Here is a 22,501-nt window from a genome sequence, read left to right on the forward strand (position 1 = left end):
CGGCCTCTGCCTCGGCACTTTATTTATTTATCTATCTATTTATTTAATTATCAACAGGGATTAAGCTAAATTAGTGTTTATCTGTTGCTGCTGTTTCCACGGGAGCCCCGGAAGAGCGCTGGGCTCGCGGTGCCGCCGGCACGCKGCTTTCCACGATGCCCTTCCCACGTGCACGCAAAGTGGGAGCAAATGGGAGCGAGCAGGAGGCATCGGGAGCAAGCAGGAGCAAGCAGGAGCACTGGGAGCAAGCAGGAGGCATTGGGAGCGAGCGGGAGCGCGCCCGGCGCCGGGCGCTGCCTGCCACCATGCACACAATGGCAGAGCACAATCATTCATTATAACTCAATTACAGTAATTAAAGCTGGTGGGATGCAGCGGCAGAGCAGACGCGGGGAGCGGTGCCAGCAGAATTTACACGGCGTGTCAGGCGGCAGCGATAACAGCAGCTGACGGTGCCCGGGGCCGCCCCCGCCATCTGCTCGCGGCGCCGCGCGGGAGCCAGCGCGGCCGTGGGGCTGGCGCCCTGCAAAGAGGGGCCCGCTGTGGGGCACGGCCGTGCAGCGGGGTGGACTCGCGCACGGTGTGGGGCACTGCAACGCCGTGACGTGGGGATGATGCACGGTGTGGGGCACTGCAAAGCATGGGGCTGGGGTGATGCCTGCTGTGGGGCACAGCAGTGCAATGGGGCTAGGATAGTGCATGCCATGGGGCACAGCAATGCAGTGGGGTCAGAGCAATGCATGCTGTGGGACACAGCAATGCAGTGGGGCTAGGACACTGCATGCCATGGGGCACAGCAATGCACTGGGGTCAGAGCAATGCATGCCATTGGGGCACAGCAATGCAGTGGGGTCAGAGCAATGCATGCCATTGGGGCACAGCAATGCAGTGGGTCAGAGCAATGCATGCTGTGGGACACAGCAATGCAGTGGGGCTAGGAAACTGCATGCCATGGGGCACAGCAATGCACTGGGGTCAGAGCAATGCATGCCATTGGGGCACAGCAATGCAATGGGGCTAGGATAGTGCATGTCATGGGGCACAGCAATGCACTGGGGCTAGGACACTGCATGCCATGGGGCACAGCAATGCAATGGGGCTGGGATGCCGTGGGGCACGGCGTGCAGTGGGGCGAGCGCTGCGGCCGCGCTGCATCCAGCCCCAGGCCCCGCGGACSGGCCTGCTTTGCAGCTCAGTGCTGTTGACGGCAAGCCGGCAGCCTCCGCCTCCCCGCCAGGATCCAAACCCTGCAATTCGATAATCCCGGGGGATTCAACGCGCGGCGTGACCCGGCGAGCGGAGACCCGCGCGGATCAGCACCGCTGCCCTGCTCCACAGGCAGCCCGAGCGCTCGGAGCTGCACCGAGAGCTGCCCCAGGCGGGCAGCAGGGCTGCCACAGGGTAAGTGCAGCGCAGGGCGCTGCCCTTCTACACGGCGTACTGGGGGTTTTGCACAGGGTTTTTGCACAGAGCGCCGGGATTTTTGCACAGCTCCAGCCCACATCAACGAGCAAAGCAGCTGCCCACCCCATCCAAGCAGTCACGTCCTTCCCTAAAGCATCCGCCAGCACCTTGCACAGCAGCAGGGCCAGGCCCAACCTAAACACATTTGAGCTTTAGCAGCACAGGGAACATCCACGGCAAGACCCCGAGGGACCATGGTGCAGCTTTGCAGAGACCAAAGGGCTGATAGACACGGTGGTTGCATTTGCACTTCATTACATTTACTTTTTATTCTTTTTTTTTTCTCCTTTTTTTTTTCTCTCCCTTTTTTGTTTTTTACAAAAACCGCTTGCAGGTATTAACAGCTGTACAGATTCTGCTACATACTTTGGTGTGACGCCGAGCAGCAGCCTCGGCCCCTCGGCCGCCTCCTGCCCTTCCCTGGCCGAAGGGCAGCCCCGGCACCCGCTTCCCGCTTTTCCAAAGCTGCCGCCTGCTTCCAGGGGCTGCGGCAAGGCCGGGGCCAGGCTCCAGCCACGCCGGGGCGCGGGGCCGCTCCATGCAGCTCAGTGCACGGAAAGCGCCCTTGATTTTTGCTTTTAACAGAAAAGGGCAAAACATCCCCAAAAAGGTATTTTCACGGAGGAGGAAGGGTGCTCTGCGCAGCATCCTCCCTGCAGCCCCGCGCGGATGCTCCGGGCCAGGCTCTCCCCGCTGCACCCCCGCCAGGCGCTTGCACCTTCACCCTACCTCCTTTTTCGACCAGATTAGAAATAAAAATAACAACAATTAAAAAAAAATCCATAAAAAAAAACGCAGTATAAAAATCCTCCTCCGTATGCTACAATAGAGGGTGAGCGCTTCTGCTACACAAATACTTTTATTTCCCGTTATTTCTTTGTTACCCTTTAGTACAAAATGCGGCGGCGCGGGGAGGGGGCGGCGGGAGCCCCGGCCCCTGCCCAAGCCCCTTCCCCACCACACACCAACCCTACGCGTTAGTAAACTCTGGTTTTTAAAAAAAATGTATTTTAAAGGTTATCAATTCTAATTCTTTACTTTCATTGGAATACAAAACACATAAGTTGCTATTATCTTCCGTGGCTCCCTGAGCTGAATTTACTAAGCTTTCTTTGAAATCATTCCTCGTGGGTTATGTCCGAAGAGCAAGAAGGGCTTGAGCAGAAGTTTCCCAGAACACGGACTTCCCGTTTTCTTCAAACATCCAAAAAAAAGCGCCCCAAAAAAATAAGAGAAATAATCCGTGGAAAGGCTCGCTCGTGCCGTGGGCAGCCCCAAGCGGCTTCGCCTCCGTCCGTACAGTGCTGGGACACGACTAACACACCGAACAACTCACGTGTACAACAGCAGGAACAACTTGCACCGGGGGAGCCGGCTGCTCGCGCTGCCCCAGGAGCGGCCCCGGCGGGAGGAAGGAAAAAAGAAAACTTGCCACCACCAAAACCATCAGTGGAATACAGTTACAGCAGACGAAAAATACACAACTAGTGTCCCGGGAGGGGGCCCCCACCCTCCCCAGGCTATTTGCTAGTCCGGTATTTACATTTTTCACAAGTCTTATGCAGAATGCACCAAAAAAAAAAAAAAAAGTCACAATAAAAAATAAGTCCTTTATAGTGCCACCAAAGCGCAGATGGAAAGAACCAGAAAACCATTAAAAAAAAAAAAAATAAGAAACCAAAAACCCTAAAAAAAACAAAACGAAGAGTGTTGTTTAGGGCTTCAATGTGTGCCATAGTTGCAGACCTCCACATGAATCCGTCCGTTTTGCAGCCGGGCTCCAGGGCGCCGAGCCGCCCGCCGGGCCGGTGCCGGTGGCACCGCCGCCGCGTCCCTCTCCGCCGGCGTCCCGCCGGAGCCCGCAGGCCGGGAAAGGCCGCGGCTAGTAGATGACCTCGTACACTGTGGCCTTCTTGTCACCAGAGCCGGTTACGATGTACTTGTCATCCGCTGAAATGTCGCAGCTTAGCACGGACGAAGACTCCTTGGACTGCGAAAGGAGGGAGGGGGAAAGGGGGAAAATCAGCGGGTTTTCCCAATGAGGCTGCTGCCCGCGCGTGGAGAGCAGGATTGCACGGAGGCATTTGGGACTGCACAGGGAGGCAGGGCTGGGTGGATGCATCCCGGGCTATGCAGAGAGGCAGGACCACACGGATGCATCCTGAGAACCATATGGAGAAGCTGGACTACAGGATACATCCAAAGCCTCATAGGTAGCAGGATTGCATGGATGCATCCAGAGCCACATGAAGAGGCGGAGTGCATGGATGTATCCAGAGTCATGTGGATATGTCCATGTGGTCTCTCCTCTCTGGATGTATCCAGATCCACGTGGATGCATCCAGAGTGGTAGGACTGCATGGATGCATCCAGAGCTGCACGGATACATCCAGATCCGCACAGATGCATCCAGAATGCTAGGACTGCACAGATGCATCCAGAGCTGCACCGATGCATCCAGATCCATGCGGATGCATCCAGAGCTGTGTAGAGAGGCAGGATCGTACAGACGCACCCAGAGAGGCAGGACCACGTGGGTCCTGCTCTCCAACCCCGGAGGCAGCCGCACCTGGAATATGCTCGCTCCGTAGGGCGTCCTCCAGGCGTTGAGCAGGTTGTCCTTCCCGGTGCTCACAAACCATTTCCCTAGGGACAGGAAGGAGAGGGGACGTGAGCAGCCGTGGGACGGAGGCGGCCGCCCTCCCGCATCCGCGGCTCCGGAGCGCGGTGCCAGCCCGGAATTTGGCCACCCTCTCCCGCGGCTCCGGAGCGGGCACCCGCACAGCACCGGGATTTGGCCACCCTCTCCCGCACCGCGAGGCTGCTTGGAGATTTGCAACCTCTACTAGGCGGTTCAGCAGGAAGGTCTTAGAGGAATAACCCCCAAATCCCGCGGGGAGCCTCCATGCGGAGCCGCGGCGCCCGGCTGTGGGTGCAGCACACGGCTCGGGGAGCACGGTGCGCGCTTACCGCAGTAGGCGAACTTGAGGGAGAGCACGCAGCTCTCGTGCAGGTGCAGCTGGTACTTGTCGGGCTTGGTGTGGTGCAGCACCTCCACGTTGCTGCTCTCCATGCCCACCGCCAGCCACTCGCCCGTCGGGCAGTATCCCAGCGAGAAGATCTGTGAAAGGACACACGGACTCGCACTCGTCCTGCCCGCGGGGGACGCTGCATCCTCGTCCCCAGCTGGGTGTCAGTGAGGAGCGACGCCGGGGTCTGGCCTCATCAGGCCAAGGGAGATGCCAGCCACGCAGCGGGAAGGATTTATGTTAACTCATCCTGATTTTTGCATCTCCTCTGCCTGAGCTTTGCCGCAGAGCGGACAGCAAGGCCAATGACTGAAGAGAAACGGCTCGGTAGGCTGGAAAGGACACGGCCCTGTCCTCATAAATCATTGCTGTCCTGAGCTGTGGAAACGCCAGGGTCAACAGACCCAGCACTATCCTTTTCCTCATCCCAAATGAGGCACCCGAGGCTCAAACACAGCCTCTCCCAGGGCTGGGAGACCCACCAGGGTGTTCAGAAGGGTTTCTCCAGAAGAAAAACCTGCACATGGAAGGCAGCATAGATAGACAAGGTCCAAGTCACGGATACCCATGCCTGGGAACCGGGACAGGACGGTGGCTGGCCTCCCGAGGCCAGGGGCTAACGTGTGGAAACCCAGACAGCCAGCGCTGCGGGGTTAGCAGCAGGACTCGGCAACTATCTTGGGAATCCTGCTTGCAGCAGGTGAAAAAGCACCCTGAGAGGAGCCAAAACAGCAGCCTGGGGAGCCCTGCAGCCTGGCTGCCTGGAACACCTTTATGTGACACTCGGGACACAGCTGCTGGCGACAGCAAGGGCTGTCCTGCGAGCGGGAAAAGCCCCCAGCCCGGGGGCTGCTCACTCACCTGGGACGTGAAGTCGTGCTGCTGCAGCTGCCGCCCTTCCCGCAGGTCCCACGAACGCACCGTGTTGTCCAGGCCCCCCGTCCACAGCTTCGTACCGTCATGCGAGATGTCTATGCAGCTGGCGCCGTCCGTGTGGCCTTGGAATTGCCTTCAAGGGAAGGAATTGAACCCTTGGAGGAGGAGCGGGTCACTCCTTGGGCTGCATCCTTGCAGCTTTCCTTGCACCTCAAGCTTTTCTCACACCAAGGGCATCTGCAAACCCGCTGCTCTCCTCCCATACCCCAAACTGGGGTTTGGCCCCAGCAAAGCAGCAGCTCGTGCGGGAGAGGGTCTGCTCCAGCAGGGAAGGCTGCCCAAAGGAGCCTGGTGCTCCTGCTACAGAAAGCAGCACCAGTTGCCTCTCTTGCTGCCACCCTCGAGGTTTTCATACCAAAACACAGCCCCCAAACCACTCTGGACCACGCAAGCACCCCAAAAGCTGGTGCCTCAGGGCATGCAGGGGTGCACACACCTGACGAGCGTTTGGTTGTGCAGGTCCCACACGGCGATGTTGCCGTCGCTGCAGCACGAGAAGCAGACCTTGGCGTCGGGGCTGATGGCCAGCGCGTAGCAGGCGGGCGCCGAGGACGTGAGCTCGGCCTTGATGCGCGGCGTGGGGGACGCCAGGTCCCAGATGGTGAGCGTGCTGGCCTCGCCGCCCACGATGAGCGTGCGCCCGTCGGGCAGGAGCTTGCACGAGCGGATGTAGTTGTCCCTGTTCTGGAGGGGACAGGGCACAGGGGACATTATTAGTAAGGAAAACAGRGGGGACAAGTTCTGAATAACAGGCACAATCCAAACGAGCATTGCATGAGCATCAGGGATGCTCCAAGGCAGCCACCCTGAACGCTCCAGACCCCAGATGTTGCTGCCCCCATCGCGCCGTCCCCTTACCAGGCAGTCCAGCTGCGAGATGGGGCTCTTGCTGCCCGGCTGGCTGATGTCCCAGATCTTGACGCAGCCCTTGCCGCCGGTGTAGACGTGCCGCGTGGGGTTGCTGATGGTGACGGCGCACACCACCTCGCCGTGGCTCAGCGTGTTGATCTGCCGCGCGTGCCGCGGGATGCCGGGGCCCGCCAGCGCGTCGTGGGGAAAGGGCACGGGCTGCATCTGCCCRTCGGCRCTCACGTGGAACGAGTAGGCGCTGCGGGGAGGCGGCAAGGGCGGCGTGAGCGCCCGGCGGCGCGGGCACCGCGCGCCCCAGCGCCCGCGCCCGCACTTACGGCTTCCCGCCGGGGATGGAGGCCAGGCTGGTGGGCAGGCCGGGTGCCCTCATGGGCGGGTGCGGGTCAAAGCCGACCTGCAAGAGACACGGGGCGATGCCGGCGCGCGCTGCCCCGCGAGCCCGCGGCCCCTCGTGCCCCGCTGCCAAACCCCATGGCTCCCCCCGGCAGGGAGGGGAAAGGACACGGGAACCAGGCAAGGAGTCTGCGGGTGCAGCGAGCACACGGGATGCGCTCACCAAGCCCTGCTGCTGCAAAACCCCAACCCGCAGAGCTCTGCCCCTTGTTGCAATGGGGTTGGACGCATGCAAGTGAGCAACAGTGGCYGTGCCACCGGTTTTCGAGGGCAGATACTAACAGAAACCCCAGTGCAGCAGCACRTGCCCAGCACTCCCTTGCAGATGGTTCCCTCCAGCATCCTCCAATGACCCAGCCCATGCAGGGAAGCCCCCAGCCCAGGTTGCTTCCCACCACCCCAGCCCCTCCGCGCCGGGCAAGAAAAGGAGCTAAAAGGGCTACGTACAGCTCCAAAGCTCACCATTGGCGACCGGCCGTAGGCRGCGGCGGCGGCGGCGGCCGCGCTCATCTGCGGCGGGATGTTGTGCAGGCCGGCGTAGGCGCCGGGGCTGGTCAGCGAGCCGTTCATCTCGTGGTGCCCCATCATGGCGAAGGGGGCGGCGTACGAGCCCCCGATGGAGATGGGCGTCCTCAGGGCCGAGGCTGCGGGAACAGAGGGACGCCGTCACAGCGCGCATGGGACGCCTGCTGCAGCCCAAGGAACGGGATCTGCAGGGCACCGGGAAGCCCACGGCACCGGGATCTGCACGGCACTGGAACCCTGCAGCGCTAGGAACTCTGTGATCCCCATGGCATTGCTGCACAACATTGGGATTCCCATGGCACTGGGATGCCCATGGCACTGAGMCTCTGCAATTCCCATGGCACTGGGAACTACATGGCATTGGGAACTACACGGCACTGGGATCCCCGAGGCACTGGGAMGCTCGCAGCACCCACCCAGCGGGTCCATGCCTGCCGGCTTGCCGGGCATCGGCCGGAGGCCTGGAGTCGTACTCGTTCCTGGGGTCGGAGCGTCGTTCCTCGGCGTCGGAGTGTTGGACTTGAGCCCGGGCGTTGATGATTTATCATTCTGCCCAGAGAGAGGAGAAAACAGCGGATGAGGCTCCGATGCTGCAGTGCATCCGGCTGCATCCCGCTCCACTGCGGCATCCCGGCCACGTCCCGCCCAATCGCATCCCACTGCATCCTGGCCACCGCCGCGAGCCACCTACGTGTCCCAGGTCTTTAGTCTTGGAGGAGGGAGTGCTGCTGGAGGAGGCGACCGAGGCCGGGCTGGTGGGCGCCTCGCCCTTCTTCAGCCCCCGCGCTTTGTCCAGGCCGTTCTCCGGAGGGGAATGGGCCGGGCTGACGCGCGGGGTGGCGGGGTCCTCGTTGGACACGTCCACGACCAAGTCGTCGCTTTTGTCACCGTCGCTGTCCTGAAACGTCAAGCGAGTCATGACCCCACAGGSGCTCTCGAACCCCCAGACCCATCAAGCTGCGATCACCCCGCTGCCTTTGAGAGGGTCACCCCAAACCTGCTTGCTTCCACCTGAAGCCCCCCGTGGGCGCCCCTGGGCCTCGCCGTGCCCTGGCACGGAGCTTTCCAGCCCTGGCACAGCTCCGTGCAGCTCTGCGCGCCGGCGTGACTCACATATCGGCTCATGCTGTCCTTCTCCTCCGCTTTCCGCTTCTTGGAGTCGATGCTGTAGTCCGTGGAGCTCCGGTGCTTCTCGCTGGCTCTCAGGCTTTCCGAGGGCGAAACAGAATTATTCTGGAATAAGAGAAGGAAAAGAAAACAAACAAAAAAAAGGGTTAGAAGGCAAAGCACAAAGAGAGGGAGCAGCAGTTTGCAAGAGGACATGCTGTGAGAAAACTGCGCACAGGGGCAGCCCCTAAGGATGCTCCGTGAGGAGCCTTCCCCACGCGCAGCCTCCCCTGGAGCCTGGCCTCCACCAGTGAGGCTCTGCTCCCCATGAAGGCTTCGGGAGCCGGGATGTCCTGCCTGGACCACACGGGCGGTTGAGCTCGGCTGTGCCAAAGGGCTTCCAAAGAACATTCCCCAAACTGCATCCGCAGGCGCCCTGGGGCCACGRAGCCAAAAGCCGCCAGGGAAGGACCCTGGGGAAGGAGGTGGTTTCCCGTCCTTCCGCAAGCTCTAAAGCCCGGACGAGGCTCCCCTGTGGCAGCTTTCCCGGGAAGCTTTTCCCTATGCACCAAACRCGGGCTTGGAGCAAAGATGGCAGCRCGGAGACTCGCTGGGAAGGAGCCGGAAAAACCCCGGCGATTCGGCCCGGCTCCAGCCCCGTTCCTCCCCGCGCGGCTGCCCTGCAATTAGCCCGCGAGCGGCAGGGGAAAATCGCCGGCGTTCCGCAGCTCGGAGCGGAGGCTGCCGCCCCTGCAAAGCAGAAACCTTCTTAAGCTGCTCGGCCTCCCTTTCTTTCCCCTCTGAAAAGGAGAACTAAAGCAGTTCATGTTTCTCCTCGGTGCCCGGTAAGCAGCTTTGGATAACACCGGGGCCTTTCTTCTCGGGCAGTCATGCTGAAAGCCCTCGCAGCTCCCGCAGAATCATGTCAGGCATTTAGAGGCATCGATCCATTCAGGCCGCCGCTGGCCCGCCGCCAAACAACTAAATATTTTTTATTGCCCGGGCAAGGCTCGGAAAATATGAATGACTAACTCTGATTACCGCGCGCATTAAACCTCCACGGGGAATAGTCAGCGGTGGGGTTTATGGCTCGGGAACGCTCCCATCCTTCCCAGCCCCSTCTTGTGCTCGCAGGGCCGGGATGCTCCGCGACCCTCTTCTCCCGTTAGMGGCATTTCATTATCCGGACACACTGGGGCATCCGAAGGCCCCTTGGTGGTCCGGGTTGTGCGGATGCCCCAGGGCTTTGCAAGGTGATGCCAGCATCAGCAGGGAGCTCCCGGGGGATGTTTGCAGCCCGAGAGCCTCCCCTTTCCTTGCTAACCCCTGCTTGGGTGCCTTAAGGCTGCACGGAGCAAGGCCGGAGGCGGCGGGACAGCCGGGACGSCTGCCGAGACGCTCCGTTAGCCGCGCGACCTTCCGAGTGCCGCTGAGCGCAGCCTAATAGGCCAGGCCGTCCCCGCGGATTAGGTGACCCGAGGTAACGGAGCAGCGCGCGGCAATGACACAGCTCTCCTCGTTGACAAAGGAGGCTTTAACCACGCGCTCCGTGGCGGGGCCGATCCAGGGAACGTGCCTCTCCACTGGGAAACTCCAGCCAAACACTGGGACCAACGTGGAGCCCAGATCCGACACCAGCCTTGCACCCCAGCCCACGCAACCCTCGACTATTGCTATTTTTCATATGATCAATGCAAAACACACATCTTGAAAGTCCACAGGAGACTGGTTTTTAAAATGCTCCATAGAACAGAAGCATGTGGTCATCGGAAAGGAAGAAAACYGAGGAAAACAAGAGGAGGTAAAAGGAAAAAGGAGGTCACTGGACTTACTGCACTCGAGTCCCGCTCTTTGAGAGGCGGCCAGCRTCACAGGCGAGTCCCAGCCAATGCAGAGAGACAGAAAACAGAGCAAGTCAGAACAAATCTGAGAACAGAAAATAAACCCAGTGGCTCCCGTTGTCTCCGGTCCCAGTCCTAACTCAGGACCTACCTGCTCCCTCTTCGGCTGCAGTTTAACACCAATCCCCCGCCTTATGCCCCTGCTCCCACTCTCTGCTCCCCCAGATATTTTCTCTGCCCACRTGGTTCATGTGGCAAAGCCTCCCATGCTGAAGTGCACAAGGAAACAGCGTCGACCCGCGGCATCCATGCACAAGCTGCAAGGCGGGAGGCCGGGCACGAGGGCACACACGTTAGCAGGATGCGGTTAGTCATTGCTTTATACCTAAATAGCCTCATTTTCCCTGAAATCTCCTGGTAATTTAAATCCATGCAGAAAAATTAATGTAATTGGATAATTGCTTCCAATGCATTTTTCTCAGGCTTCCACTGGGGAGAAGAACAAAAACCCCAAAGCAGTAGAACCCAACAGGTTTGTGACATGGYAAGGCAGCTACCCTACATGTGGGCACGTTAAGAGGAAAGATCTCAGATCCTGGCCTGTCAACGGACCAGGGAACTTGCAAGTCTTCACCATTGTTGATTTGCAACTCAAGCCATGCATCATTTTTCTGCTAACAAGGATTTCTTATTTCTAATAAAAAGATTAGCCAGCAAGTCTGGAAGTGAATAATGTTGGTTTCCAGAGCAGCCAGAGCCCCTGGGCAGACTTCCCCAGGGCTGRAGAGGGCAGGAAGGGGCACTGCAGAGCATCACCGAATCCTCCACTAAATGGAGCACAGGGGTGCTTCATAACCCCTCTATTTATTTGGGAATGGGGTTCTTTGCTGGTCAGTTGTTCTTTTAGGGCAGCCTCCACCCATGGACACTCCCAAGYGTTCCAGGGGGGCTTTGCTTCCTGCTGCTGCACCGGGGCTAACGGGAAGGGATTGCATGGGAAAAACAATCCCTGCAAAGCTCCCGAGCGCACGCAGAGCATCCGCCGCGCAGCGGAGGCAGGTCCACATGGAGCCTCCACCAAGCCGAGAAACCCAGGGTGGATAGGAGCAAATCAGGCGGTGGGAGCTCAATTTRCAGGCATCGTTTTGGGGATTTGGGGCTTTACTTTTTCGCAGTCTCTCACCTCGGTGGTCCAGGTCGTGGTGGTTCTTCTCGTCCTTGACGGCGAGGTGCGCCTGGCTGCCCAGGGCGCCCAGGGCCAGCAGCCCCGAGCTGCTGCCGCTCACCGGCGGGATGCCCGGCGGCTGCAGGCCCGAGGGATGCGGCGGCAGCTGCACYGGGGGGCCGTGCGCGGCGTGCGAGAGGTGCTGGGCCTGGAGCTGCTGCTGCTGCAAGGAGAGCACCGGTGAGCGGGGCAGGGACGGGCGCCTGGGCGCGCTCGAGGCGCTCGGCTCCATCCCGGGGCGCCCAGCGCCGGGACGCTCGGCCCGCCTGGAAGGACAAGCTCTGTTGTTAGCCAGGAGCAGGGAGGGATGCGGGGAAGGGAGGAGGTGCCGATGGCCCGGCCAGCATCCCCGCAGCCATGGGAATCTTCTCCAATTCCAGGGCTTCACGTTGTTGCTGCGGATCTGGCTGCTTCCGTGCTCCAGTGGATAAGGAAGCAGGAAGAAAGGGATACRGAGGAAGGAAGTGCAGCACAGAGACAAGATCAGGAGCCACCAGCATCCAGGGATCCTCCTGCTCCCCGCGGAAAGGAAAGCTTCCAGTTGCTTGCTAGGGACTGTTTTAAGGTACTGGATGGGGAAAACAACCCCCTGGCACCGCTCTGCTCTGCACCCACGGGCACGACCGGGCAGCACATCCTCCCTGCAGGACCAGTGCCCCCGGGCCCTGCGAGCCGGCGGGAAGGGATCCGCAGAATCCCCGCACAGAGGGGCTGCTCGTGAGGGCTCCGGGAAAGCGGGAACAGCCTGGCAGAGGTGCAGGAGCCTCCACAGGGCCCCTCCGGCTCCATCACCACCCCTCGGCACCTCGCCAACGTGCCCGAGCCCAAGAACAAGCTGCACCGGCCCAGGATGTTGCATGGGGGGGGGGTCACTGGCCGGTGGCCCCAACGCAGGGCCAGTGTGACAACAGCAGGGATGGGAGCAGCAGCGCCCAGATCCCTCGCTCCGGAGRAAGCCGGCAATGGGAGACACTCGTGCCCAAAGCCGCTTCCCTGCCGGGGTCTCCGGGCAAGTGCCAGACAAATATGGCTAAGATATGAAGAGGTTACCATTTATGAGAAAGGCTGGCAAGGAGTATCTTGTACGTAGAGTGTTTTTAATTGGATTATGTACATCATGCTTCATGCCTTTGTTAACTGATTTAATGGTTCACCACTTAAGTTCACCACTTGCGTTAAATTTAGTAAAGTAGTCTAATCATTTCCAGAGCTATAACCAAATCAAGGGCTCAATTTCACAGAAGCCTGCAGCGGAGGAACTGTAAGACAATGGCCTAGATGCATAAAATTAACAGTTCCTGACCTCAAAAGGGGTGAAAAAAGGAGGTTTTAATGATTTGGTGCATTTTTATGCATGCCAGTCTTGTTTTCAGCACCTGCACCAAGATGCTGATAGGGGATGTGAACAGCACCACCGGCTGCAAGGCCAGGGCTCCATGCGGGGAGGACCAATGCACACCGGGCACCTCGTCTCGTGCAAGCACCTGGTGCCCACGTGTGCAATGGGGAGAAATGCAGACAGCCCCAGCACGGGGAGCCATGCACGGACACCGCTGCAAGGCTGCAAGGTGCAGGGCCTGCAAGCACGCCGAGCAYGCCGCCCTGGCACCGGCAACGCCAGCTCCGCTGCCCGTGCGGCACGCTCGGAAGCACCGATCCACGGGCACGGTGACCTCTGGCTGCTATCGCATCAGCAGCCACCGCCGGGTCCCTCCCGCGACAAGATAAAAATAAATAATAAAGGAAGTCCCGGCCGCCCGGCGAGCACGGCCCTGCTGCCGCCCATAACTCCTGCCCGAGGAAAGTTCACCAGGCAGAGCGATTAAACGGCTGGCTGCTTAATGACGGGACGACACTCGCGCTAGCTCTGATCCGAGGAAGCAATTACCTTGGAAATGGGGGTCACGGGCCCCGCTCATTTACCTTAATTGAATTCCAATATCTGCCTCCAGCTGCYGCGACTCCTAACTACGACTCGGAGCAGCTGATCGAGGCGCTGCATGCGCCTCGTTTTCCCGTTTCTACAGGGATTGGCGGCACTCAGGGAGCACAATGTGCCACGCTCGAGCACCAGCACCCACAAACACGGCATCTCCCTGTGTCTATCAGGGTTATTCCCAACACAGCCAGGACGAGGCTGCTCCGAAAGGTTCGTTAAGAAGCAGGAAAAACTGAAAGCAGGTTAAACGCAAGCGGACAGGGACACAGAGCAGAAGTTCCCTTGCAGCTTAAGAAAGAAGCACAAATGGTAACTTAAATCAAGCATGGAAGCCAGGGGAGCTGTAAGGAAAATCAGCACACAAGGACATGGTGATTGGTGACATGAGCATCCTGCAGATGAAGCCATTTGGGGTTTCAATAAGGGAAAGAGTTTCCTGTGGGCCCGAGGCAACGGTTGCATGGGTTAAAGGCAATAAAAACCGCGGGCGGGCGCGGGGAGCCCCGGCTCCATCCGGCTCCCAGCACATTTCACATCAACAGTACGAACAGAGACAGCCCTGGGCTCAGGGGCCCCAGGAGGGCCGTGCCCACAAGGGGCACGTGGCACCAAACTGATCCCGTCTGGGCTCTATTTACCACATTAGCGCCCAGAGGACAACCCGGACCCACTGCTCGGGGCGGCAGGTCCCATCCCGCTCCGCGCCGAGTTGGGAATTCCCGGCAGCAGCAGAGCCCCCGGCTCACCGGGATGCTGCTCGCCGCCCCCCGCTCGCCGCCTGAGCGCAGGCTTGTCTCTGGCTATGGTAAATGATAGGAATAAAAGGGGTATACACACGGTGAGAGGCAGATTGGGAAGTCCACGTACCCCGATGATAGCATTCAACTCCGTCATTGTCACTTGCTTGGCACGCTCAACAGCCTGTGCGACTTGCTGTTGGTGCTGCGGGGACAAGCGGTCGCGGCGGCGTCAGAGCCGGGACGGGGACTCCCGTACGGGTTGTCCTCAGTCCCACGGTGCAGAGTCAGCCAAGACCCCCGTGCCCAGGGCCACCCCACGTGCAGGTCACCCCCACGCAGACTGTCGGCCAAGAGGCATCACCTTTTYGTCCCTTTTTGCTTTGCAAACCGCCCCCTGCGCTAATTCATGGGGGCGGCAGCAAGGTGCCCTACAACCCCCCAGCTCCCCTACCCCATTGGGGCGATGCACCTGGGCCCAGCGCTGCTCCCCAGGGACCCCACCACCCGCACGGGGGTCCCAGCCTCCCGTCCCCTTCCCGCTGCACTGGAGGTCCCRTGGGATGGGGCAGCCGCCGCGCCGCGTTCCGGGGGGCATCCGCACCAAGGAGCGTTACCCCCTGCCCATCCCGAGGGTGGGAACRTCCTTACCTCTTGTGACAGAAAAGGCATGATCTGCGCTAAGATTGTATTCAGCCTTTTAGCAATTTCTGTCTAAAAAAAGGGAAGGAGAGAGGCAACAGTCAGTCCCGAGCAGGGTGCAGAGCGGCCGTGAAGGCTGAGCTCGTGAGAACGAGCCATCCGCGTCCCCCCAGCCCAGGAGGAAGCGGCGGCTCCCGAAAGCGGCAGCGAAAGCGCCCTGTGCTCGCGGGCACGGCCGCCCTGAACTCCCCGACACCCGTCTGTCACGGGACGGTGTCGCAAGCCGAGCGCGGCGCTTCCCGCCAGCCTCTTCTCCCTCGGTTTCAGGGAAATCGGGGTTGGAGGCAGCCCGCAGCGCGGGGGACACCCCTGCGGGGCCCAGCCCTGCCGTTGGTGCAAACATCCAGGACGGTTCTATAAAATCATCATTTTTAGCCTTCTAGCAAAGACAGGTCCATGGAAACTGTTCATAGTAGCTCTTAAACAGCCTACTTTGCAACACCCGGCATGGGCAAACACCACTAATTTGCTACCGGACGATCAGGGCTTGCACTGCAGCGCGTTGCTTAGACTTTTGCTCCTCTACCCGAGTACCCAACGAGGAACCCAACCATCAGGGAAAGACCCTGGGTGACACGAGGCTGTTTTGCAGGCTGAATCGCACGTGCAGGGTGGCTCATTGAGGGCACGTTCCCGCCCGGCTCCTTGCAGCCCCGGTTCTTCACGAGACACCTCTGCAAACATTAACTGCCCCATGYGCTAGGGGTTTAGTCAACCCTTTAGCCTCAGCCATGGCCAAAAACAGCGCAGGGTTTGCTCTGATCTCAGCTTAGCAAGAGCCTTCCCCACCCCCAGACTAGAGCCATTTGAGCTACTTCTGCCACCCTTACATCACACTCCAGAAATTTAACCCATAACCATTTACACCTGTCAGCTTGACCACATAATTTAGGAGTTTAATAATAACAGCCTATGCTGTCAAAGTGTGGTTTCTGCAACATCTCTATTAACTCAGAATAACATTTTCCTCGAGTGAAAACCCGGATTCACGTTTCATGCGAGTCAGCAGTTCGTATTTTAATCCCTGCAGTGAGGAGCTCCCGCTTGGAGCTCCCGCTCCGGCCGGAGCGGTGTCGCGTGTCCCACCCCAGCCGGGGCACCGCAGCGATGCCTGAAAATGGGATTGGGGCTGCCGGGGCGCCGGGCGAGGGAGAGCCGCCGGGACCGGCGCCGGCGCCGCAGCTCAGGGGTTAACGCGGTGGCCGCGCCGAGCAGCAGCTGTTAAAACAGCTCCCGCTCCAACTCAAACAAGGTCTCAACAGCCATAAGGATCCGACAGGGCAACAATGGCCAGAGCAGAGCCCTGGAACGCCATCAAACACCGGGAAATTCCTCCGGAGTGCTCCGAGCGGCTCGTTATCAAGAGAGCAGAAGTGATTAATTAGGGCCAGCTCCCCACGTGCAAGGTGCTTCTTCCTGAGACAAACGCGGACAAAACACAAGCAGGAAGTGGTGGGAAGGCTGGAAATCCCGGGAGTGACCTTTGGAGGGGGAAATCAGCTCCATTCGCTCACGATTGGCCCGACACAAGGGCAGGCACCAAGCAAGGGAATGGACGAGGGCTTGCAGAGGGACAATGCTGCAATCAGGTGCTCGGAGCATCACAAGATCCATGCTGCGGATGTATCCGGGCGAGCATGCCATCCCGCTGCACCCCTGCTGCATTGCACACCACGAGGCAGCATCGTGATCCCAGCCTTGCTCGTTTGCACTTCAAAGCAACGGCGATAGTTCTGGAAATCTCTTCAGAAAGCGCTTCCCACTGCTCCGGTTGCACCTGCTGCTTTTATTAGCGCTTCCAGAGGGCAGGCAGCTCCGCGCTCCGGCCAGGAGCCCTGCACACCCCGGTGCTGGGAGACACCCACAGCCCCTTCCCAGCAAGGTCGGGCCGTGGGCTAAGCCGTGGGATTAGAGGCAGKGTGGCGCGGAGCCGGCGCCGGGCGCGTCCCTCCCGTGCCCGGCCRCGCTGACCCGGCGGCGCGCGCGGCGGCTTCAAAGCACCCCGCTGGCGCTCGCGGCACCGCCAGCGGCCAACCTCCTTAAAGGCCTCCTTGGCATCGGCGTATCGATTAGATTATATATAAACTAGAGCGCCATTAAATATTTATTCCTTCAGCGGGAGCCTATGGAGGCCAGATGCAAGCAGCGCTAAATGCGTTGCCCTTCCAGGGYGAACGCTCCATGGGAAGACTTGCTGTCACTCTTCCTTGTCAGTCCCTAAGGAATTCCAGAACAAATCCAGGCTTTCTGTGGAGCGGGAACAGTGGGACCAGCTCAAGCAGCCCCTCTGGTCACCCATCGGGAATGTCCTCTGGGTGCAACGGAGATTCCAGCATCCAAACAGGTTGGCTCCACAGAGGAAGGAGAGGTGGCTCCTGCTGTGCCCTGGACACCAGCAACCGCCATCCAGGTGGACTCAACACACCAGGAACAACCACAGCTGGATCCCAGGCTGGCTTTGCTCCATCTTCCAGCACAGACTTGCAGAAAAGCTTCACAGTCTGTAAAGGGAGCAACTCCTGTGGAAAATCCAGGAAGCAGGAGCACACTCCATGTCCCAAACATTGCACTTGCAGCCRTGAGGGTTCCCGTTACCATGTGGTTCAATAACCTCTATGCATAGCTCCAGCTCATCCCTTTCCCAGGGGGATCGGAGTCCGGTTGTCCCAGGTCGAGGTTTAGGAGGAGGCTCGCRGGGCTCCCCAGGATGGTTTTGCTGGCGAGCAGGAAACACGGAGCCCACGACACGTCGCATGCAGAGCAGACCCGGTGGCAGCTGTGGAGAACTCTGGCCGGGCTGGAGACATCGGAGCCGGCACCAGGAGCCTCCCCGGCGCGAGGTTCACGCGAGGCAGCGCCGTGCCCGGGGCCAGCCCRGCTCGTTATAAAGGGCAAGGAGTCAGGAGGGCCCGAAATCCCCTCTAATCCCGCTGCGCCCCGGCGGCAACCCGAGCCGCGCGCGGGACGGGCCAGCGAGAACATTTGCAGCGGCTCTCGCCGCGGCCCGGCCGCCAGCGCCGCCGCCCRTCCTTAAAATGGCCAAGCCGGTGCCCCAGGCGCTCGGGGCAGGGTGCCCGGCGCTCGCGGCGGCTCGGTGACAAATAGCTGCCGCGGTGGCCCCTGGCCCGGCCACCGCGCACCTGGCCGCGCCAGCTTAAAAATATCCCTGGGGCCTCGGGGTGCCACCAGAGCATCGCCTAAAGTGTGACAAGGAAGAGCTGCAGGGCCGCGGTGCCACCACGGGCATTCCCGGGGCCACGGCGGGCAAAGCGTCACTGCTGCCCTTAGCTCGGCAATAAGGATCTCGCCGAGGGCGGCTGCCTCCACTGGGACGGGGCCCCACGAGGTGACCACAGATGGTCCCACACCTGCACCAGGACGGGCTCAAGGAGTTTGCATAGCAGGTTTGGGGTTGCACTGGAGTCACCTCCGACCCTAAACTCCCAACTGGMGCCTAGGGATGCAAACGGCGTGGGATAAAGAGCAGGACACGGGCTGAGCCCCTGAGCACGCGGCTCCTCTGCAGGAACCTCTCGGGGACTCTTCCTGCGAGGACAAAGCTGCAGAGCAACAGGAAGGACCCGGGGCGGGAAGGGGCCGCGCAGCTCYGTAGGGAACCAGCAGCTCCGTACGGAACCGGCAGCTCCTTCACGCTGCCCTCCCCGCCACACGGAGCCCAGCAAAGCGGGGCGAGGAGGAGGAGGCGAGAGGAAGGAGAGCAGTAAATCACACCACCGGTGGAGCACCAGAAGCATTTGTTGAAACCAGGATATTGTCTCTTTAAGCACATGAAAATAAGGCCCTTGAGCAGTGTGGTTCTCACTCCGGCACACAATTATGGGCACTTTCAGCTGTCTACCACTATTTCAAGTGCTCTCTCCAACCAGGCTGTCAATGGCATGTTGAAAGCTATTTGCGGCTGCTATCGTTATTAGCAAAGTGGAGAGCGGCGCTGATGAGAATTAAATTCGGGGAGGGGGTGTGGAGGGGCGGCCCCTGCATCATTACGGAATTACCGGCAGCCGGAGGCGCCGGGTCCCTCCGCAGCCCCAGGGCTCCGCGGCGCCCGGCCGGGCCGCCCCAACTGCCCCCAAACCGCTCCTTTCCACCCGGGAGAGCCGGGCTATCACGGTAACAAATTACTTGGCTTCTGAAGTATTTAGCAAATTATTACCTGGCACTCCTTGCTAAGGAACACGACACAAAGTATATTGTGTTCTTGGAATAGTCTCAGAAAAGGGGGGAAAAAAAAAGAAAAAAGAAAAAAAAAGCAGGCCTCTCTTCTCATGCAAGTGTCAGGAGGGCTTAAATTTGTTCCAAAGCATTAAGTGTTTAAGCACAATAAAAAAAAAAAAAAAAAAAAATCCAAGAAGCGCTTATGTGGAGAGTTCTCAGGCATAACCACAAAAAAAGAGTTCGGAACAAAGGTTCCCTCCTCCAAGGTGTCTTGTTTCCCAACCCAAAATTAGTTTTTCTTTTGGAATGATTATTCCATTCGACTGCATTTTGCGATTATCTAGGAAGATCTGAATAAAAAACAATGCAAAACAACATGGGAAAGAAAGTTGCTTTGTAAAAATCAATTAACCTTAAAAAAAAGAGTTTCATTCAAGTTAAAAAAAAAAAAAAAGGAAAAAAAAAAGTCTCATTTAAGAAAGCCCAAGCTTGGATAGCAGTATTTTATTCACCAGAAAGCCTGTCAGATGCATGGAGCAATTCACTGCATTATAGGCAACAAAGCGGGTAGTCACTTCCTAAATATTTCCTTGCATGTGGAGCTGTTTATGAAACTCCATTTTTCACTTAACAAGAAGCGAGATGAGAATAAAGGCAGGAATGCGCGCGGACACATATGCGCACACTTAATATTCAGTGTAGAAGAGATAATCTGTTATATAAGCCTACAGACAGACAATCCCCTTTTGCTTAAAGATGAAGTATCCATCAATGTTTGTCTCAAGCAGATGTAATCACAAGCAGTCAAGTCTGGAGGGCAGGACACTGCATGAATAATTCAAGCACTTCAGTCTACTTGATTGTGTGCAGATAAACACAAGTCAACCGCTAAACAGGTCAGCTGATAAACTTGTTTGTTCAGGACTAGCCACCCTCAACCAGATGCACCCAGGACCCGGCTGCAATTAGCAGCGGGTGCGTTGCCGAGGCCGCCGCAGCGGAGGATGCCGGCGCGCGCGGAGCATCCCGGCGCGCTCCGGCTGCTTTGTTTTCCCGCAGCCCAGTGCTGTGGGTTAGCGACCGCGGCAGCTTCGCCTCCCCAGGCCGCCCCGGGTGCCCAGCGTGCGGCACAGGGCCCCGCGGAGGCGGGCGGGCGCTTCGCGGCACGCGGGCGCTGCCGGCGCGGGGCGAGCGCCACGGGGAGAGCCCGCGGGCGCAGGCTGCGCGCGCCGCCCCGCTCGCCCGAGACGGCCACCAAGCAGCAGCAGCAGGTTCCTCCTGCCCTCCAAAGCCACCCCGAACGCTCTGCCTCGCCACGTGCCACCGGAGCGGCCACCCTATGGATTACCCGGCGCTCCGGGCGGATCTTGGAGCCCAAGGTGGAAAATCCCATGCACGCGTTGTGGAGGCAGGAGCAGCAACGGGCTCCTGCAGCTCACCCGGGTGGCAAATGCTCTTGGAAGAGCTTTTGCTTGCAGCCTTTCCCCACTGTAAAACATGCTCCGCGCCTCGGCAAACATCCACAGCTTCCAAAGCCTCCATCCCGAGGAGAAATGTGGTATTCTGCAGAATCATTTTGCTACCTCTCCGCACATGCACAGCTCTGGCCCTGCACGACTGGGAGTAAAATGCATTCCCGGCAGGAAAACAGCTCTCACCACGGCTCACTTCTCACTTTACTCCAGTCCCTTGGCAGGGATGGCAGGATGCACTTCCCTTCGGATACCCAGGGCCCAGGCAGAGAGGCCTATGCACAGATCCAGCCTTCGGGAATATTTCTGGCTGCCCTGGGATGCTTGCAGCCTGCACAAAGGCCCCGTGGCCGCGGGACAGGGATGAGACACAAGGACCCTTTTGTGCAGGCAGAAGCAATGAACAGAAAGCAGCCGGGATTATCTGCATGGAAGAAGATGGGTTTTTAAAAAAAAAAAAACTGAAGACTAAGCAGTAATTATTTTTGTGACTCGGTGGATATGCATCAGAAAGCCGAGGAGAACCGCGTGCAGAAAGGCAGACTCGCAGACAGGCTGCTTTGAATTTAATCAGCCTGCAAACAACCCTTCCTTGCTCAGGACAAGCCATGCTGCTATTATGAAAAAACACTGGGGAGCCCAACAGGGCTGGCTTGTGAATTGTAAAGTTGATGGCAACTTAGAGCTGCCTTAAGTTCTTAATTAGAACTACTTCTAAAACCAGTAAGCAGCAGCAGTACAAATAATCAGGTCTAATCTCAATAATAACTTTATTCCTTTAAGTTTTACCGTCATGTGCCCAGCCTTTAGGCTCTTTAGCTATAATCTTATCAAGGTAGCACACCACATTCTGCTATAGCCCTCTACATTTTTCCTTCAGGCAAGTTATACATTAGAGCAGACAAAAAAAAGAAAAAAGAAAAAAAGAAGAAAGAAAAAAGAAGTAACAAACATTGCTTCATTTTCCAGATGCAAAGACAAACGCATGACATTGAGCAACACACCATTAGACACAAGTATCCTAAAAGATAATTCCCTTCTAAGTCTCACGCTACAGTGTGGTATCAGAGGTATGACCTTAAAAAGAGCCAAGTTGTACCAAAAACAAAGCGGCAGGAAAAGGCACCAGATAAGAGCGTTTCYCAAACGCAAGGAACATTCTAATCCAGGTACAGATCCCCCAGGATGCAAGTCCATGCTATTTTCATCTCCAATTTCTCAAAGCCCAAGTTTCTCCTGAACGTATACCAAAAAGCCACCACCGCCTGCCATTAAGTTACTGTTCCAAATATAGCTTCTGGGCCAAGAGACCTAACCTGAAGTCACATCCCTGACTCCAGCACTTATTCCCCATTTACTGCAATCAGGATCTAATTTTTCTCAGGTTGAGAAAAGGGCAACAGGAGATCAATCAGAATTTCCCCCTTTCAAATTACTCACCTGTTTGTGCATTTCAATATTCAAACCATATGACATTTCATAGTACTGGAAAGGAGAAAAAAAAAGCCAAAAAGAATTTTAATTAATTTAACATAAGGTATTTGCATAAGGTCATTACCAGAAAGAAAACTGGTCAAAACTGCGCTTAAAGCATTTCTAGCCAAGGAAATTATACCTTGGCCTAAGCATATGTTTACGGGGCTCGCCTGGCATGCGCTTCCCAAGGAGGACACTCCTCGCGCTCCTGTTTTCCTCTCCCGAGCTACTTGGGAAAACAAAGAGCGGGGCTGGGGCGCCGGGCAGGTCCAGCTGGGCCCGCCCGGGGGGGCTGCGGCCCCGCTCCCCGGGGAGCCGCCGAACCGGGGGAAATGCAAATAAAAACAACCGCCCCCCCCGCGGCTCCGGGGCGCCCGCGCCGCGCAGGGGCTCGGGCCGCCACAAAAGCGCCGGCCCGGGGGGCGATGCCGGGGGCCGCCCGGGGCGGGGAGGACCGCGGTGGCGGGCGGCGGGAGGGTTAACAGGAAACTCGCGTTTTCGCCCTTTTTAAGTCTCCGCCGCGCTCCGAGCGGCGCGGGCGGAGCGGGGGGGCTCGCGGGCGGGGACCCCCCGGGCGGGCGCCGCCGCCGCCCCCCCCGCGCCGCGCGG

The 22,501-nt window shown here is 58.5% G+C and overlaps 1 protein-coding gene across 3 annotated transcripts; it reads right to left on the reverse strand.

Moving 5' to 3' along the window:
- Positions 1–3,332: 3,332 nt before the first annotated feature.
- Positions 3,333–22,052, reverse strand: TLE3 (transducin like enhancer of split 3). 3 transcript variants are annotated; one of them, XM_026040561.1, is made up of 17 exons: positions 22,032–22,052; positions 21,857–21,901; positions 14,718–14,780; positions 14,197–14,271; positions 11,349–11,550; positions 10,157–10,173; positions 8,331–8,450; positions 7,909–8,115; positions 7,634–7,766; positions 7,140–7,336; positions 6,617–6,693; positions 6,288–6,537; positions 5,866–6,113; positions 5,355–5,502; positions 4,435–4,585; positions 4,034–4,110; positions 3,333–3,454 (listed from the first exon to the last, which is right to left on the reverse strand). In XM_026040561.1, the coding sequence occupies exons 2-17, from the start codon at positions 21,890–21,892 to the stop codon at positions 3,347–3,349; spliced, it is 2,109 nt and encodes a 702-aa protein (XP_025896346.1). In that variant the 5' UTR covers positions 21,893–21,901; positions 22,032–22,052; the 3' UTR covers positions 3,333–3,346. The 3 variants fall into 3 exon arrangements, with proteins under 3 accessions (XP_025896346.1, XP_025896345.1, XP_025896344.1); XM_026040560.1 differs by having other exon boundaries at positions 11,349–11,553; XM_026040559.1 differs by having other exon boundaries at positions 11,349–11,553; positions 14,167–14,271.
- Between the last annotated feature and the right edge of the window lie 449 nt (positions 22,053–22,501).

Source organism: Nothoprocta perdicaria, unplaced genomic scaffold (assembly GCF_003342845.1).
Source record: "Nothoprocta perdicaria isolate Ctin4 unplaced genomic scaffold, notPer1 scaffold_26, whole genome shotgun sequence".
In the NCBI taxonomy this organism is placed as follows: domain Eukaryota; kingdom Metazoa; phylum Chordata; class Aves; order Tinamiformes; family Tinamidae; genus Nothoprocta; species Nothoprocta perdicaria.